The 16,816-nt window shown below is 45.3% G+C and overlaps 1 protein-coding gene across 3 annotated transcripts in view; it reads left to right on the forward strand.

Annotated features, from left to right (window-relative positions):
- The window catches only part of AUH (AU RNA binding methylglutaconyl-CoA hydratase), a 1,015,770-nt gene that overhangs the window by 794,013 nt on the left and 204,941 nt on the right, over positions 1-16,816 (forward strand). For all 3 annotated transcript variants that reach the window (XM_069625642.1, XM_069625641.1, XM_069625640.1), the window contains exon 7: positions 15,398-15,585. In XM_069625642.1, the coding sequence (XP_069481743.1) occupies positions 15,398-15,585 (188 nt within the window). The remainder of the gene's footprint in view (positions 1-15,397; positions 15,586-16,816) is intronic.

Below are 16,816 nucleotides of genomic sequence, written 5' to 3' on the forward strand. Positions count from 1 at the left end.
TGGAGGATAGAAAGTGGGTAAAAAAAATGTTCTGTCCCACATGAAAATCAGAAATGATTTTGGGTAAAAAGGAAGGCTTAACCCTCAGAACAACTCTATCCTTATGGAAGATGGTAAAGGGTGACTTGGATGAAAGTGGCTGCAATTCACTCACTCTACGGGCTGAAGTCTGTGCTACCAAGAGAATGGTTTTAAATGATAACCTTAATGGATATGAATGTAAAGGTTCGAAAGGTGCACACATTAGACATTTTAATACCGGATTAAGGTCCCAAACTGGAACCTGGTGAAGTGGGAGAATGGGAAAATACCCTCCCCCCAGCCTCATCCAGACCATGGCCTAGGGGATCACAGCCCAAGCACCCCCCGCGAGAGGAATTCGACCAAACCTCTTCCTTACTAGATGACAGTGTCCTGCTTCAAACACATATGAGGAGCATGCCCACTAGTACACCCTGGTCAAGCCGATGCCTGTGCCATGGACCAGCTCGATTAGACACCAACCACGAAAATCATTGTTAGACGACATAGCCAACAGACAAGAACACACGTGCCACCATGCACACTGGTCACTCACACACCAACCCACACAAAGAACATGACGTAGCGGACTGACATACCCACGGACATGCATTGTTGGTATTTTTCACCTAGGCCTTCTACAGCACTGCAAAAACGCAACACGCCTGAAGAGCTCGTGTATATGCTTGCTGATGCTTTCTCGCTACCTATCCCTATGAAGACGACACCATGTATGCCTAATGCTGCTTGTGACACTCGGTTGCCCCGCGACCCCCATATTATGGTTTATGTACCACCACCCAGAAACTAGGCCCAAGTAGGCCGCAAACAAGCGTCCCCAGGCAGGAGCCTCACAGACGAAAATCCTCCCAAGACGAAATGCAAGTGCTGACCATGCAGAACAAGCCCCCAACGAGAGCTCACAGCCAAGGCTGCGATGTTGCAACCCATATGCCGCACTGCCAGCGCCAAGGTTATACCTGCCGGTGCCAAACCCTCAGAGCCGAAAAACACAAATCTAATACTCTTAATTCTGCTCCAGCTACCGTCTTCCCACACGTGACCAAGCCGAACTGACAAGATGCCAAGCTCGCCAGACAGAAAAGTCGCCAGGGTCCCACGTCTGGGACGCAATCTGCAACAACGAAGCGGCGAGTTGGACACCTACAGTGATGGTAAAGACATGAGCACCAGCCCTTAAGCAGACCTGTCCATTGTCCACCACAAACACATAGTTGCACATTGTTGCTAACGCCAGGTACACTGCAAGCTGGGAACGGCGATGGTCCCAGGCTTGGGTGCCCGCGGGAGAACCAATCAGAATACAAGGGGCTCATCACTGACGCCATTACCCTTAGCCAATCACCAAGTGTCCCCTTGTAACAATTTCGGTGTAGCAACTGTTAGGGACAGCCCAAGTATACCACTTGACCCGTCCTTATCCACTAATATTTCCTTCCATAGGCACCTATACCAACCCGAAGTGGCGTTAGGTTTTGTGACGATTTTTCCCAGTTGACGCAATTAGCGCATCATACTGCTGTAAAAAGGGCCTGCGAGCCCCAATAACGTCGAGAGCCTCTCCGGATGCATATGGTCTGAGCGTATCCCTGCCGTTACTCTAATAAACAGCAGTTATTACCTTGCTCTTGGGTGTGTCTCATAATCCTTTTGGGACGCGGGAGGAGTTGAGGCCTCCCCAGCCCCGGAGGTCCGCGGACGGCTCTGCCGGCCGCCGGGAAAATCACCCCGACACTGGAAAAGAGATGGGGGAACACATTGGTGAGTCCCTTTTAGAAATTGTCACCAGTGGAATTTTGAAATATGAACATTCTTCTGACGAGCACTTTAAGATGGATAGTGCCGCCAAATAGCCCTTAATAGTTCCAACCCGGAGACCCAGTTTGGCTAAGGATAGTCGAAAGGATAATACTTCCAGCACAGAAAAGGGTCTACATTCTTGTCTTTGGAACACATTCTGCAGCTGATGCAATGGCAACTGTACAAGTACTTTGTTGCTGGTCTTCTGGACGAAAGCAAAATCTCCATTACATCATCCGGAAGGTCCCAATCCTAGTATCTCGGCCTTTCAGAAACCATGCGTAAAGGAGGAGTGTCTTGACCTCTGGATGGAGAACCCGACCCTCCTCTCGTGAGAGAAGGTCCTCTCTTAGTGGAAGTTTATTGGAGGCCATATGGACATCTCCAGAAGGTCCAGGTGCCATGTCATCATAGCCCAATCTGAGGCAATTAGGATCATGTATTTCCTGAACTTTCTCAACCTCCTGATCACATGAGGAATGACAGAGACTAGAGGAAAAGCGTACAGGAGTGGAAACTCCCAGTCCACTATGAACGCGTCACATAGAGCTCCTCTTGGAGGAAATTCCTTGGAGCAGTACAGTTCACACTTTCGGTTGACCCTGGTTGCGAACAGTTCCACTTGAGGAGTTTCCCAAAGGGTGACAATCTCTTGAAGGACTTCCTGAGCTAGATCCCACTCATTTGAGACTGTGCTCTGCCTGCTGAGAGCATTCACCGCCGTGTTCTCTTCTCCGGCTAGGTCAACTGCCAATAGAGAAATTCCTTCTTGAATTGCCCTTGAATTGCCCAGTACCAGAGCTGCATTGTCTTTATGCACAGTGGTAGTGACCCTACACCACCTCTCTTGTTGAGGTAGAACATGGCCACTGTGGTGTTCGTCATTATCGGGACATCCTATCCTCATACAAAGGACAGAAAGGCCTTCAGCGCAAGTCTGACTGCCCTCAGCACCAAAAGATTGATATGTAGTATGGATTCCGATGGAGACCAATGAACGCTGATAGTCAGATCGTTGGTGTGGGCTCCCCACCCCGTGAGCGAGGCGTCTGTCACTACTGTTATTTCCGACTATGGTTGCCGAAAGGGTTCTCCCTTCAGAATGTTGTCCTTGCAGGTCCACCACAGGAGATCCCGTGCGACCCTGCTTGGAACCTGAAGTAGGTCTGACATTTTCCCTGAGAACTGGGACCATTGTGTCCTGAGGGCCCATTGAAGGGGATCTCATTCTTAGGCGGGCCTCTGGCACCAGAAAGATGCAGGATGCCATGAGGCCGAGCAACCTCAAAAAATGGAAGGCCGGGAGATGCTAGGCACTCAAACTTGGTGACCGTCTGCAGAATGTCTTGATCCCTCACCTCGGGTGACAAGCTCTTTCCCAAGGATGTATCCAGTACATGGGACTTCTTGTAATTGAGGGAGAAGCCCAGTCTGTGAAGAGAGTGGCAGGTGACGTTGAGATGATACAGGACTTATTCGGGAGAACACGCCCTGATCAGCCAATCGTACAGGTAGAAGTAGATGTAAACCCCCCCCCTCTCCACTGCCATCAGTTTGGTGAAAACCCTTGGGGCGGAAGTTAGTCCGAATGGCAGAACTTGAAACTGATAATGAGAACCGCCAATGGTGAACCTCAGATATTTCCTGTGCTCGAGATGGGTTGGCACATGAAAATAAGCATTCTGAAGGTCCAATGACACCATCCAATCCTGGAGGTGGAGGGCCTGAAGGATCTGAGAAAGTGTGACAATCTTGAATTTGTCCTTCCTGAGGAACTTGTTCAAGTATCTCAAGTTCAAGATGGGTCTCAGTCCTCCATCCTTCTTGGCTATTAGGAAATTTGGAGAATACCATCCCTTGTTCCTCTCTGCTACAGGCACCGGTTCTATAGCACCTTTCTCTAGCAGAGTAAACATTTCCTGCACAAGGAGCGGATCTGGAATCCTCAGAGTGGCTCCCCGGTGGATGGTTCTGAGGTCTCTGAATGAAAGGAAGGCGGTAACCGTGGGCTATGGTTTCCAGTGCCCAAGCATCCGAAGTAATGTGTCGCCATTCTTCAAGATGCTGAGACAGTCTTCCTCCCACTCGTGATTTGTGAATCAAGACCTCAGAGAGGTTTTGAGGCAGCTGATGCAGTGGCTGTTGGTAAGGATGCCCCTGCTTGAGCGGGCTTCACACCTCTCCCTCGTCAACCACGAGGGAATCCTCTTTGGCCTCATTGACCAGCCATTCCTCTCGCTCTTCCAACTAAGGAGTAGTAGCGAAAAGATCTACCCCTCTAAGGCTGTCCACTGGGGTGAAAAGGCTGAGGCTGCCTAATAGCAGCACCTAAAGATTTGGCTGCCACCTTTTGAGGTCTGCATCTTCTCAAGGCTTTCATCAGCCTTGTTAGGCTTTCATCAGCCTTGTTGCCAAAAAGATGAAACCCGTCAAAGGGCATGTTGAGGAGTCTGGATTGCACATACGGCGCAAATCCTGACTTCCTCAACCACGCAAATCTGTGTATTATGGTGCTTGTAGCCATGACTCTGCTGATGGTGTCAGTAGAATCCAGACCCGACTGAAGAGACTTGCACATGGCTTCTTTGCCGTCTCTAACAATAGTCAAGAACACGTCTCTTTCCTCCCCCTCAGGAATGTGCTCTGCCACCATGGAAATGCAGTCCCATAGAGTGAATGAGAATTTTGCAAGGGCACGTGCAGTTGGCTGATTTTAGAGCCATACTCCCTGCAGAAAATCTTGCCCATCCATCTACTCTCCTGTCATCCCTCTCTGGAGGGATACCGGGATAAGCTGCTTGCTTGGGAGATGCTGTTGCTGCCTGTATCACAGGCTCTCTGGAGTGGGGTGTTTAGACAGGTAGTCAGGGTCACAACTGGAAGGGCGTTTTTTTTGTCAGGTTTTTGCTCACTGTGGATTACTTTCTGGCGTCTCCCAATCTGCTGCCACCCTTTTTTGGAGAGCAATGTGAAATGGTAAAATAGAACCCATCTGAGGACCCTTATCAAGGATGTCCGTCAAATCATCCTGTTCAAATGGGAGGGGAGCCCTACTCCACCCCATATAGTCTACCACTTTAGACATTAGCTGTCTATATGAAGCATCTGCAAGCTCACCAGCCTCAGGTCTACCAAAGTCCAGCCCAGGTGAGGTGTCTACCCCACTGGCCATTTGTAAATTATCATAAAGATCTTTCAACCTAGACTCTTCTGACATAAAGCTATCAGGCACATTTGGTGTATCAAATTGGAGACCAAAAGGCACATCATTGTCTGGTGGTTCATTTGCCTCATAAATTGAGGTGAAAGACTTAAAATAATCTTTCCTTGGTAAAGGAATAAAGGTTTTTTCTGGTATAGGTATTGAAGGCTTAATAAACTGTGATTTGACGCTTGAGGAGTCATCAATCTTTTCTGGCTTCGATGGCGCCTTTGGTTTAGGTGGCATGGCTGGCGTTGAGGGTACAGCTGGTGTCGAGGGCACATCCGGCGTTGATGGCTCTGCTGGCGTTGATGGCGCAGCTGGCATTGATGGTGTTGCCGATGTCGTGAGCTTAGCTGGCCTCGAGGGTGCAGCTGACATCTATGGTGTCGACGTCCTCGACTTATGTTTGGTCTTGCGGTTTGAAGGATCCTTTTGATGACTTGTCATCATGCCGAGGCCTCGACAGCTCCCGATGAGCATCTGGCATTCGTCCTGGGCTTGAGGGCACGCAGGATTTGGCTTGAGCCCTTTCCTTACCGGCTTCTTTGGAAGGCGCGTTAGGAGCATGACTTGTCCCGGGAGGATAGGTCAGTGGCAACGTGTGCGCCTTGGAAGCAAGACGACACGAAGCAACACAGGTTCGATCCCCGGGTCCGCGCTTAGACACCTCTGGGTATTTAAGCACGTTATAAATATGCAACTAAGACGACAACAAACAAAAAATTCTGTAACAGCGCCTCGATGCCCCCGGGCTCTGTGAATGCTTTAAAAATGCAAAATAAATAAATAAAACTTGCTGAGGGTTTTTGTTTTTGAAATCTTTTCAACATTTCTGACCTAAATGCTTCCCATTCAGCAGGTGTGGAGTTTTTTGTGGGGCAGGATACCCTCTGAGGGGGAAGTGTCTGACAACGAAATCGAAGGTGACCTGTGGTGCCTCTTTTTTGACTTCCTCGACGATGAGTGGTGGGAGCCACCCCTTGATCTTGATCTTTTAACCTTCTTCCTCAGACGAGAGTCAGCTTTTGGCTCATTGAGCAAAGGTTTCTTCGATGGGGTAGATGAAGATTTTGGGGGGTTTTACCTACCGCCCATTTCCCCTTTCACTCCTTCAGGGCCTTTCCGGTCATTGACTGGCACTTTGAGCAGGCCGACGTCTTATGCTCCACCAAGAGACACCACAGACAAACTCGGTGTGGGCAGATTAACGACATCTTAGAATTACAATCTCGACACTTCGGTGTAGTCGTGTAGATGAAGAAGTCAATATCGCAAAGAACAAAGGAAGCACGCCTTACACAGAAAAACAGAACTGAAGCGAACAGGCGCTGCATGTGCTATATATGGCTTCGATTACATCATCCTCGATACAGAGCAGAGGCCCTTGAGGGACAACAAGTCAACTGCATCGACACACAGTGCCCTCTGCCGAACTTTTTTTTCCCAAAGCAGTCGAAGCTGGATATCGAATATCAAAGATGAGAAATACGTGGGAGGACACAATCCATTCGAAGTAGGCAGCTGAGGAGAGGTGTTGGCAGAGTATTGTGTGATTGACCAAGTCAAAGCCCGCAGAGAGGTCAAGTAGGAGCAGGATGGCCATGTTGCCATTGTCTTTGATTTCGTCCATTTGGATTTTTTGGTTGAAGGGGGGTGGATTCTGTACCGTGACCGGGATGGAAGGCAGATTGGCGGAGACCGAGGAGCTTGAGTTTGCAGATCAATTTGGATTTGCAGATAGGCTGCTCTATCGAGTATTTTGAGGAGGAAGGGTACGGTCGTGATGGGGCAGTAGTTGGTGGAAATGTTGGGTCTAGTGTTGGCTTCTTGAGTGCGAGTCCCCAAGCTTCTGTTAGTTTCTCTGGGACATTGCCAGTGGATTAGGAGTAATTATAACGTTGTGATGAACGGGGCAAGTTCTTCAGCACAATCCTTTATGAAGGTGGCCTGACAAATGTCTCTCTTTGGCATTTTGAGGGTTTCAGTCCTTTATTAATCTTGGTAGTTTCCGTGGTTGTGATCGGGGAGAACTTGAATCTGGGAGTGGAGGGAGGTGTGTGGGGCCACTGGTCTAGGGGCTTGTCAGTTATGTGGAGTTTTTTTTGTTTTTGCAGTGATTTTGGTTTGGGGTAGGGACATTTTATCAAGGAGGGCATTTTTGATGTCCTTGCACCAGCTGAGTTCTTTGGTGGAGTTATCGGGTGAAGGAGCTGGTGATTCAAGCTTGTGCAAGATGGCAAAGAGCTCTCTTGTGCCTGAGCTTGCCTCTTCGATTCTCCTGTTGTAGGTGGCACTTTTGGTTTGCAGAATATTTAGTTTGTACTTTTTGGATTGAGCTGTAAAGTGCTGTTTGTTCTCACCTGAAGGTGTGTTTTTTCCAGATATATTCCTCTGCTCTTTTTGAGGAGAGTCGTGTTTCAAGGTGAATTGTAACTATATACTCATTTGTCTTGACCCCTTCTCTTGTGGGAGTAATAACCTCTACTGTTTGATTTGTATGTATATGATGTGAAAGATTCTTGTTTCTCTTTAAATATGGAGATTTGTGTGCTAGAGTTTAATTAATTATACCAGTAACCAATCCATGCAATCTTTTAGTCTGTGATATTATCTTGTAAGTCTGGTGTACAGCTTCTACCATTGTCCATTCTCAAAACTGCAATTTGCTTTTTCTCCTTCTCCATAGTGGGCTTCTGCTGTGTCCCTTGGATGCTGTGCCCTGAAGGATATTCTCTATCTCTATATCTTTGTGGCTACCTAAGCTATGTCCTATCTTCTGAATGATGGGTTTCTTTTTTACCACTTCTTCCCTTAAGGGTCTTCTATCCCAACCAGCTTTTTGCCTGGGACTAGTGCTACCACTCGCTACAGATAGTGTTCTGCTATTAAAGGTCTCCCTTTCTTCTTTGGCAGGGGCATACTGGAAGCCCTTGTCCTTCCCTTTCTGCCTCTAGCTGAGAAGGCATGGCTGGCTGGTACCAGTGGTGATATTAGGTGGTGATCCTTTAGAGTGCCTAATCTCACCTGATTCCTTCCTTTGCCCTTCCCCGGGGTTCTACCCAGGTGATTCCTGCCTAGTACCCGGTAAGTAGGTGTGACCATACTGGAGTTACCTTCCTTGGTCATTGGGCAATGCTACTAGAGTCCAACAACTACTAGTCTTATTGACGTCCCCTCTTAAAAGGGGCATACATACTCCTTCTACCATGGAATATTTTCCCCCAGCTTTTGCCAGCCCTAAACGGACTGCTGCTTTTGCTCCCTCAGAGCGTTTTCAGAATAGTCAGAATAGAGGTTAGTGCTGTTATTGATGGAGTCTCAATTAAATGAATGTACAACCAACCATCACAGTGTTCCATAGGTATATTTTAACATGTTTGCATGATGATGGCTAACACACTCTGCCTCTGCTGAGGAGCGGCCTGAGGGTAGGCTGGCTTAGTTTACTGGAATACCATGTTCTCCTGCCTTCTAGGGCAAGTGACCAATAAGGCTTTGATGGTCTGGAATGGAAATGTTTCTTCCTCCCCTGCTATTATTGGCCTGGGTGCTACAGGAGCGGCTACCAAGGCTCTATACTCTACAGCTTGAGCGTGGACAGTGTCAAAATGTCTCACCAGAGTTTCATAATGTTTCTCAATATTTGGGCCATTTGCCACCCTGTTTGGGAGGAACCTAAGGATGTGTTTTAAGGTTAACCCTTCCGTAGCAAAAGGGCCATATCTAGCCCTTGTGGTAGGTTATGTCAAGCCCCCTTGAAACCAGTTCTGGTGATCTACCTGCTGTAAGGCTACTTGGATACTCATAGGGTGTGTATAGTATTTGATCCAGATCCCTCCTAATGTCTAGGGTCTCAAACATGTACATGAACAGGGTTTCCTCTTGCAGTCCTCCTGGCACTGCCACTGTGAAGGTGGTGTTCATATTCTAAACACCTCTTTCCTGTAACTTCCCGATTACTGCACGGCGGCAGTTCACAGGTATAGGAACATCATCCAGTCAGCCATTTTAATATCTTTAAGCTAGATCAATTTCAAGAGTATTTGTTTTACACCCTGCTCTTCACTAAAGTGTTTTAATGCCTCCTAGCTTGATAGCTGTTTGGAGGACTTGCTTGAAAAGTCGCCCTGCTCTTCACTAGAGTGTATTTTATTCTTTGTAGTGCCAGGCCCCCCTGGCACTTCTTCAGTTCCAGGTGGGGAGAATATTGTTATGGTGTAAGAAAGGTGAGCAATGTCCCATCTGGGCTATCAAAGTGACATGATTTTTATCACCCCTACCTCTGTAGCCTTGCCTCCACCCCCAGTGGAGAGTCCATGACCACCCCAGCAGGGCCTGTGGTAGGTTTAGGCGGTGGGGAAAAGCATGTACCTGTCACTGTGCAACAGAGATGAGAGCTGGCAACAACCCCTGCAGTAGGCGACAGCTCACAATTGCCAACACAGGAGAGGTTTACCAATGTTGCATATATTTTTACCGATAGTCCATTGCTCACACCATCCATTAACCCTTGGTGTGTATTAAGACATGTACATTGTATAACACATCAATACATAGTACTTCAAATAGATGCCCCACGCTTAACATTCATATTCAAAGTCCTCTGATAACACTCAATAAGGAACACTCAATGAATGTGTCTTAGACTCGCATATAAAAAATAAATCTTTTAATTATGAGTAATATGTAATAAAGAAAACTCCTCATTATAATAATCACTATACACAACACACTTAAAATGCAATAGGCCATTAATGGAAAAGCTAACCAATTTCCCTCTAGCTCAAATCAAGACCAAGACTGATCAACCTTCTCCAATAGCTCAGTCACCTTATAAACCAACTACCTGCCTCGCCAGGTTGTGATGGGCAACCTCACAGAACATGCTAGGCAATCTAGCACCTGCCTCTACAAATTATGATAGGCATTCTCATAGAGGCATCTGCCTCAATACCTTTCTTAATGTGATACCAAAGGAAGGGTAAAAAAGGCCTCATCATATCTAGTAACTGCAGAAGGTAGAGAGTTAAAGAGGGCTGGAAACAAACTGGATCCCTGGGAAAAATCCACAGTTAAAAACTAAAATTAAAAAAATTTAAAAAAGAAAACCTGTTTAAAAAAATCCCAAGAAGACACCAATTAATGCACAATGGGCTTTTCATCAAAAATGCATTAAATAGGATAACTTGCTTTAAAAATAATCAAATGTCCATTGGACTTCTGGTACTCGGCATATAGCCAATCCAGAATAAGGTGTCTGCTCTTCAGCCCTTCGGCTCTAAGCTGAATAAGGTACCTTGTGGAAAAAGCAAAGATCTTTCCCCAACAGCTGAAAAGAAATTAGAGTTATGCTAAAAAATAATTAAAAATAGCCAGAACAATATTGAGGCTTAAAAAATCCAGAAAAAGATTTAGGATTGGCATTCCCCCTCCCATCTGGGAAGCCTGGCTGCTTTGCTCTCCTTCCAGCCATCTGTGTCTGCCTCTGTCTTCCTACCAGCTCCGTCACCCCAAACAGCAGTGTCCAGGGGTTGAGCTCACCATATTAAATACCCCCGGGCCATCCCTATTTTCATGCCTTCCACCCCTACTATCTCTATCCTTCAGCAGCACTTAGGAATTATGCCATCAATTATATTTTTTGCTGACTGCACGTCCACGTTCTGCGCAGCATGGAGAAAGACACAGCTTCTGTCCTTCGTGGACAATTAGGGATTTTGCCAAGAATGGTATTTTTGCTGACATTACTGTATTTGTGCACAGACTGGCCATGGACAATTCACTGTCCTTCAATGGCTGTTTGGGATTATTCTATGACTATTCCAGCATACTACAGAATCCTGTTTAAAACTACTGTATAAAACTACAGAAAGGACTGCATTTTGTAGTTCAGTGTGTGCCGTTATCTATGTTTTGTGTATTATGTCAGAACATTGGCCTCCTTCCCATAGAGAGTCTACATAGTAACTGACCACTATGTTTATTTAAGTAGAGTGCAGTGTACCCAGATTAATGAAAAAACTTGAATGTTTCTCACTTCAGTACACTATATAAAGAGAAGGGGAATCCAACCACCATCGAGACTTATGAGAAAGCATCCTCCTGGGACGTCCCACATGACCTAGACCACGTAATGATGAAGCTGCAGAAATTGTCAGGCTCATGGCCCGGATGGCCTCACCAACGCAACGTTAAAAGAACATCTGGAGGAATGGCTAGGTTTCTCAAACTTCTCTTCGAATAAATAACCAACACCAATACCATCCTGGATTCGTAGAGGAGAGCAATAGTGGTTCCAATCTTCAAGAGGGGCGACAGGGATCCTAAGAACTATCGCCCAAATGCCTTTCTTGATGTCATTGGTAAGATCTTCGTCTCTCTCCTCTTATCCCGACTAACCGAATGGTTGGTGACAAGGGGTTGTAACAACCCTTTCCAAAAGGGCCTCAGGAGGGGATTGGAACAGCAGCTAACATCTTCATTTTAAGTATCCAAAAGGGAAGGGCATAGGAAAGCAAGACGAGGATCAGCTTGGCTTTCGTCTATCTTGTTCAGACGTTCGATCAGGTAGACCGGAAATGTCTATGGGACAAATTGCAAAGTATGAACTGCCCAATGCCCATTTTGGACCCCCGATGACTCTTCGCTCAAATACCACAATGAGAATAAGATTAAATCAAATTGGTCTACTGTCGGCAGAAATTGAAACATCTAGGGGGCTAAAGCAGGACTGCCCGCAGGCATTAGATCTTTAAAAAAAAAATGTTTGCCATACATTGGTCTAACGCTTGACATGTTGAGAAGTTTTCCTCGTTTGGTGGGATTCACCTTAGCAGGCTCCTCTAGGCAGATGATCTAGTCTTAATAGATCAAACGCTGGTGGGTCTTGAGCAGCAGCTAGATCAATTAAGAAAATACATAGAGGAAAATGATCTCCAGATTAACACAGAGAAAACAAAGGTCTTGGTGTTAGAAAGAACTAGGAAAACAACTCAAACATAACACCTTCGAATGGCACCCTGGTCAAACAAAGATTGAACGGGTGTCAGCATTTAAATATCTAGGAACCATGATCAATAACAGCAATGTCGAAATCCCGACGGTAGATTTCCTCCGCAGTAAAACCAAAGGTTTGGCGAGCCAAGCCACCAGAGTAAACGCGAAAGATGGATGCTTCACACTGGTGCCGGTTTCAGAATTATTTAAAATGAGTTGTTCCAACCATCACTTATGGTCCAGAGGAAATTTTGAAAGTCCTGGATAATCTATGGCTCAATCTTGAAGGTGTATTTTGGAAGAAGGTTTTGGGACAGCCCCGGCTCATTTCCTATGTACTGTTTGCGATGAGAACTAGGTACCCTCTCTCTACAGGCAACTGTGCAATGGGACTGACTTTATATGGGAAATGTCTCGGGGCCTAGAACCCCGGTACTCTTTTAGCTTATATACAACGAATTGGGAAAATGCACCAGTGGGCTCTTGAAGGATTGGGTGGATGCTAACAACCTCAAGTTGAAGCATATTGGATGTACTACGGAGGACCTATTAACAAACCCGTGCAGAGTACAAACAAAACTGTATGAGTTTGATTGGATCATAACCCTCGAAAAAGCTTCCTCATAACAATTGTTTCGGCAGCAAGATTACGAAGTAAGAAAGTTGGGTACTTTCCCGGAATATCTGGGGAAATTCCCAACTAAACAACTTCTACAGATTAGACTAAACTTGCTTCCAACTAACAAAGTAATTGCCTCAAGGTCACATGCAAAAAAAACAAGTCTGTGTCGATTTTGCTCGGAAGTTGGTGAAGTGGAGACCTTGAAGCATCTGCTGCTATTTTGTCCTGGGCTGACCGAGGTTAGAACATTATATTTTGGTTTGTTGATCAGGGCCTTCCTATCATTATGTCTGGAGGACTGGTGGGGCGCCTTGACAAACAGCGATACGGTCCCTCAAGTCTGGTCAGTTGTCAACTTTACGAACCAGATCCTTGTCACAGACAACCCGCAACGGAATCCTTCGAACTGATGATCCTTGACCTATCTGTGACTTGGTGTATGCCATTGAGACTATATAATCTGAACCATGTGGGTTGAAAGAGCTGAAATGTAATTTGTAAATGTTTTCTAATAAACTAATGCAAAAAAAAAAAGAAAAATGTATTTCATGTAAGCAAACCTTGCGGCCTCCATTTAAATGTGTTTTTCATTGCGCTATAATTTTAAGCAGAAAGGCCTGTTTGCGGCTAAGATGTGTGGCTAATATGGGCAGACTTAGAAAATACAGATCAAAACTCGGTTTTCTTTTTTATAAAGGGAAACGAACACAAGAGCCTAACGCACATTGAACAAACAAGGGAACACGAAGGAAAAACTGCTTCAAAAGACACTAAAAATTAGACTACAGAAAGGATCAACAAAAACAGAAACCACTCCTCTAAAGACTACTCAAAACACTCCAAACACAGAACCAACCTCAAAGTGTGAACATACCCTGTGCCACACCTTCTCTCACAGCAAAACACCCAAAGGAACAAGAAGTGGGCAGGGTCTTACATAAGGGGGACAAACTTCGTTTAGAAGTTTTGTGAATTCTGATTGGCTGCATGAAATCCACGATTCCGCTGGAAGGACACTTAATGGCTAGACTAAACTGATGCGTAAACCCATTATTTGTCACGAGATCCATTGCTCTGGATTGGACAATGAATCATTAATTGCTTGAGACCCGGAATTCATTGTGGATTTGACAGCATTTAAAAACCCATCCTTTTCTTTTGGTAGGGAAGACTCTTCACTAAATGATTTGTCAGCTACCGTGGGCCCTTTTTCAGTAAGCCCACCCAAGACTAATAAGGGGCACAGAAGTTCTGTCATCAGTGACAATTCTCCTCTCCTTCAGTCAGTCAGCAAAAGGATGGTCTTCATCCCTGTTCACACATCCACTCCTCTGCCTCACAGAGCACCCCATTTGCTAACAGGTAAAGCTGGGGCGTCAATTCATATCACCCTCCAGCTCGACTCCTCACTCGCATCACCAAACTCGTAGTTAGTTTTTGCAGCCTGTTGGCTGCTTTAGCTCTTGTCTATGAGCTCCTGCATCTGCCCCCCTTTACTTGGACATGCTCTTCCACTCGCACTCTTCCCCCACACTAAAAAGTGACTCCATAGATTCTGCGCCTCAGCCGATGGATATGGACACTATGTAAATGGCACAATGGGCTCGCACTGTAGTGCCTGTCTGCCATATCCATGGTGGCCACCTTAGCTATAGCAGCTCATTTTCTCGCCCCGAATAATGGGCTCTCTGCACTCCAGATGTTGCCTGTGGGTGCTAATGGGAATAATGATTTGTTTGGCACCTGCCAACCACGGAATTATGGCAGAAGAAAGTCTAGCACCAAGCCTTGGGACTCATTACTTGCATACGGTAATAAACCTTCCGAAGAAAGGCTTTTTTCGAAAAACTTGCTTTTATCAAATCACTGTAGGCATTTGCAGTGTGATTCATGAATATGGAGCTGGGTTTGGCTCCACCGTCTCCCGTTTCTATGTATAAGGGCAGAGAGGAATAATTGCAGCTTCAAGAAAGCTTCTAGCGTGATCAAAATAACGTGACCATGTGCATCTTCTGCCACTTGCTAATTAAGCAATATGTGTGCCCTTACATCTGTTACTTGCATTGAAATTCTATTAAATAAAAGCATTGGAAAATCCAGACACGTTTTGGATCTTTTTAAGGCAATAGATAGGCATGTGTCAAGCACTTCCATTATATTCCCAAGTAAGCACCCATTTGCCAGCTGTTGCCATTTTATGGCTGGGTAAAGCCCGAACTGTTGGCTTTGCCAAATGCTTGCTTTGTTGGGGGCTATGATGTTGTGTCATGATTATGTACGTGAATATACTTACTCTAATGGCACATTGTCATTTTTAAGTAAAACTCTATTCAAGGTCAAACTTTCTAAAAGAACACTTTTTGCGTCAAAAGTGTTGTGTGAAATGGAATGTGGATTTTTAGGGCATCTGGGAATTATAAGTAACTATTATAGAGTTGCACCCATATAGTTTTTTGATAGGCGTGAATTTTTGAAGAGTAAAGCTTGACATGCAACACCCCATTCTTGTCTGTATCACTCTACACATGTGAAAGATCCCAGGTTTGTACTATCAAATGTCTCCCCTTTGTAAATTAGGCACACGAGTTCAACTTTTCTAAGCAAAGCACATAACAATCTTTGGACGTGCATGCATTTGTCTTGAGATCACCGTGACTGTACTAAAATGCTTATTTCTCTTGTGTTAAGACTTAGCCGCTTTAAAACCAGCATTTACATTCTCTCGACTGCAGGGGGTACACAGCGCTTGCCTCGTGCGATTGGCGTGGCTTTGGCAAAGGAGCTCATCTTTTCGGCAAGGGCAATCGATGGGGAAGAAGCGAAGGCTATCGGATTGGTCAGCCATGTCGTGGAGCAGAATGACGCAGGGGACGCTGCCTATATGAAAGCTTTATCTTTAGCAAAAGAATTTACACCTCAGGTACTGTCCGACTTTGTTATTTTAGGTGTTATGCTTCTAATTGAATGTATGGCAACATTGAACCTGTAGTTTTATTCATTTGTCACCCAGAGTTCTTCATTGCTTCCAACATGCCTGCAAACAGTGGCAATTCTGCCAGAAATTCAGAATATCCAATTCAGTATATCCCTGTTTGCTTCTTGTTATGCTTAATTTGAACCTAGAAGAACCCATTTTGCTCCAATTGCCTTTTTTTCTGCAATGCATTTTCTTACTGTGACTTGTTGACTCCAGGGAAAAGTACATCTTGGAAAAGCAAAAAATGAAAGTGGCATGTGAGAAGTTGGGCTGGATCTAGAAACATGCTTAAACATCCAACTTGCTTTTATCACGACTAGACAGCCACACTGTTCTCTTGCCCTGGTGGTTTCTATGGAAATGTTCAACTGTGTATCGCTGTGAAGAGCACGTTTCCGGGCACTTTTCCGTGTATTGTGAAAACAGCCTCTTTTTGGTTGAACTCGTCAGAGCTGATAGATTCGTAACATATCCATGAAATAAATTGCGACGAAGCTATGGAGGTTGACTGAATTCTGCAACAAAAGGACACAGACACAAATAAGCTTGAGTTAAAATTTTGACCAAGAAAGTGTATTTGCGAATTTCATATTGAACTGAACTTGGGGAAACCCATCACAGGAGGAGGGAGTCGTTCTCCTGTGCCTTAGTTCTTATAATAGTGGTAGGGTCAGAGTAGACTAGTTTTGGACAATGGACGGATTCTGATTTAAGCTTGAACCAATGACTGACGAGCACTTTAGTTTGGTTAGGCAGGGAATAGTCATAGCATAGGGAGAGTAACACCTTTTTCACCTTTTTCGTTAAATAAAAAATAACTCTAAAATGGTACATCAGATTCTGTGTCCTCCTTCTGACCTGCCACATGGAACTGGTAAATCCCCGGGTGAAGATGGCTTCTCAGTGGAATTCTACAAAGTAAATGGCCCTGTTTTTGTCAGGTTTTAACAAAGCTGCTTCACAGAATATTTTAGCGACCAAGTTTAATATGCATTGGTTATTCATGCTCAAGCGAGCCAGGATCCCCCAGGATTGACCCATTTCCCTTATAAATGCAGACGCAAAACATTTTAGTATGATTTTAGCGAACATGTTTTGTACTTGGCTTGATTCCAGGCACATCCTCTGAGAAATAACATGAGATTGTTGCTGCACACTATATGGCAGGAAAGGA

This window comes from Ambystoma mexicanum, chromosome 6p (assembly GCF_040938575.1).
Source record: "Ambystoma mexicanum isolate Mex_15411 chromosome 6p, UKY_AmexF1_1, whole genome shotgun sequence".
In the NCBI taxonomy this organism is placed as follows: Eukaryota; Metazoa; Chordata; class Amphibia; order Caudata; family Ambystomatidae; genus Ambystoma; species Ambystoma mexicanum.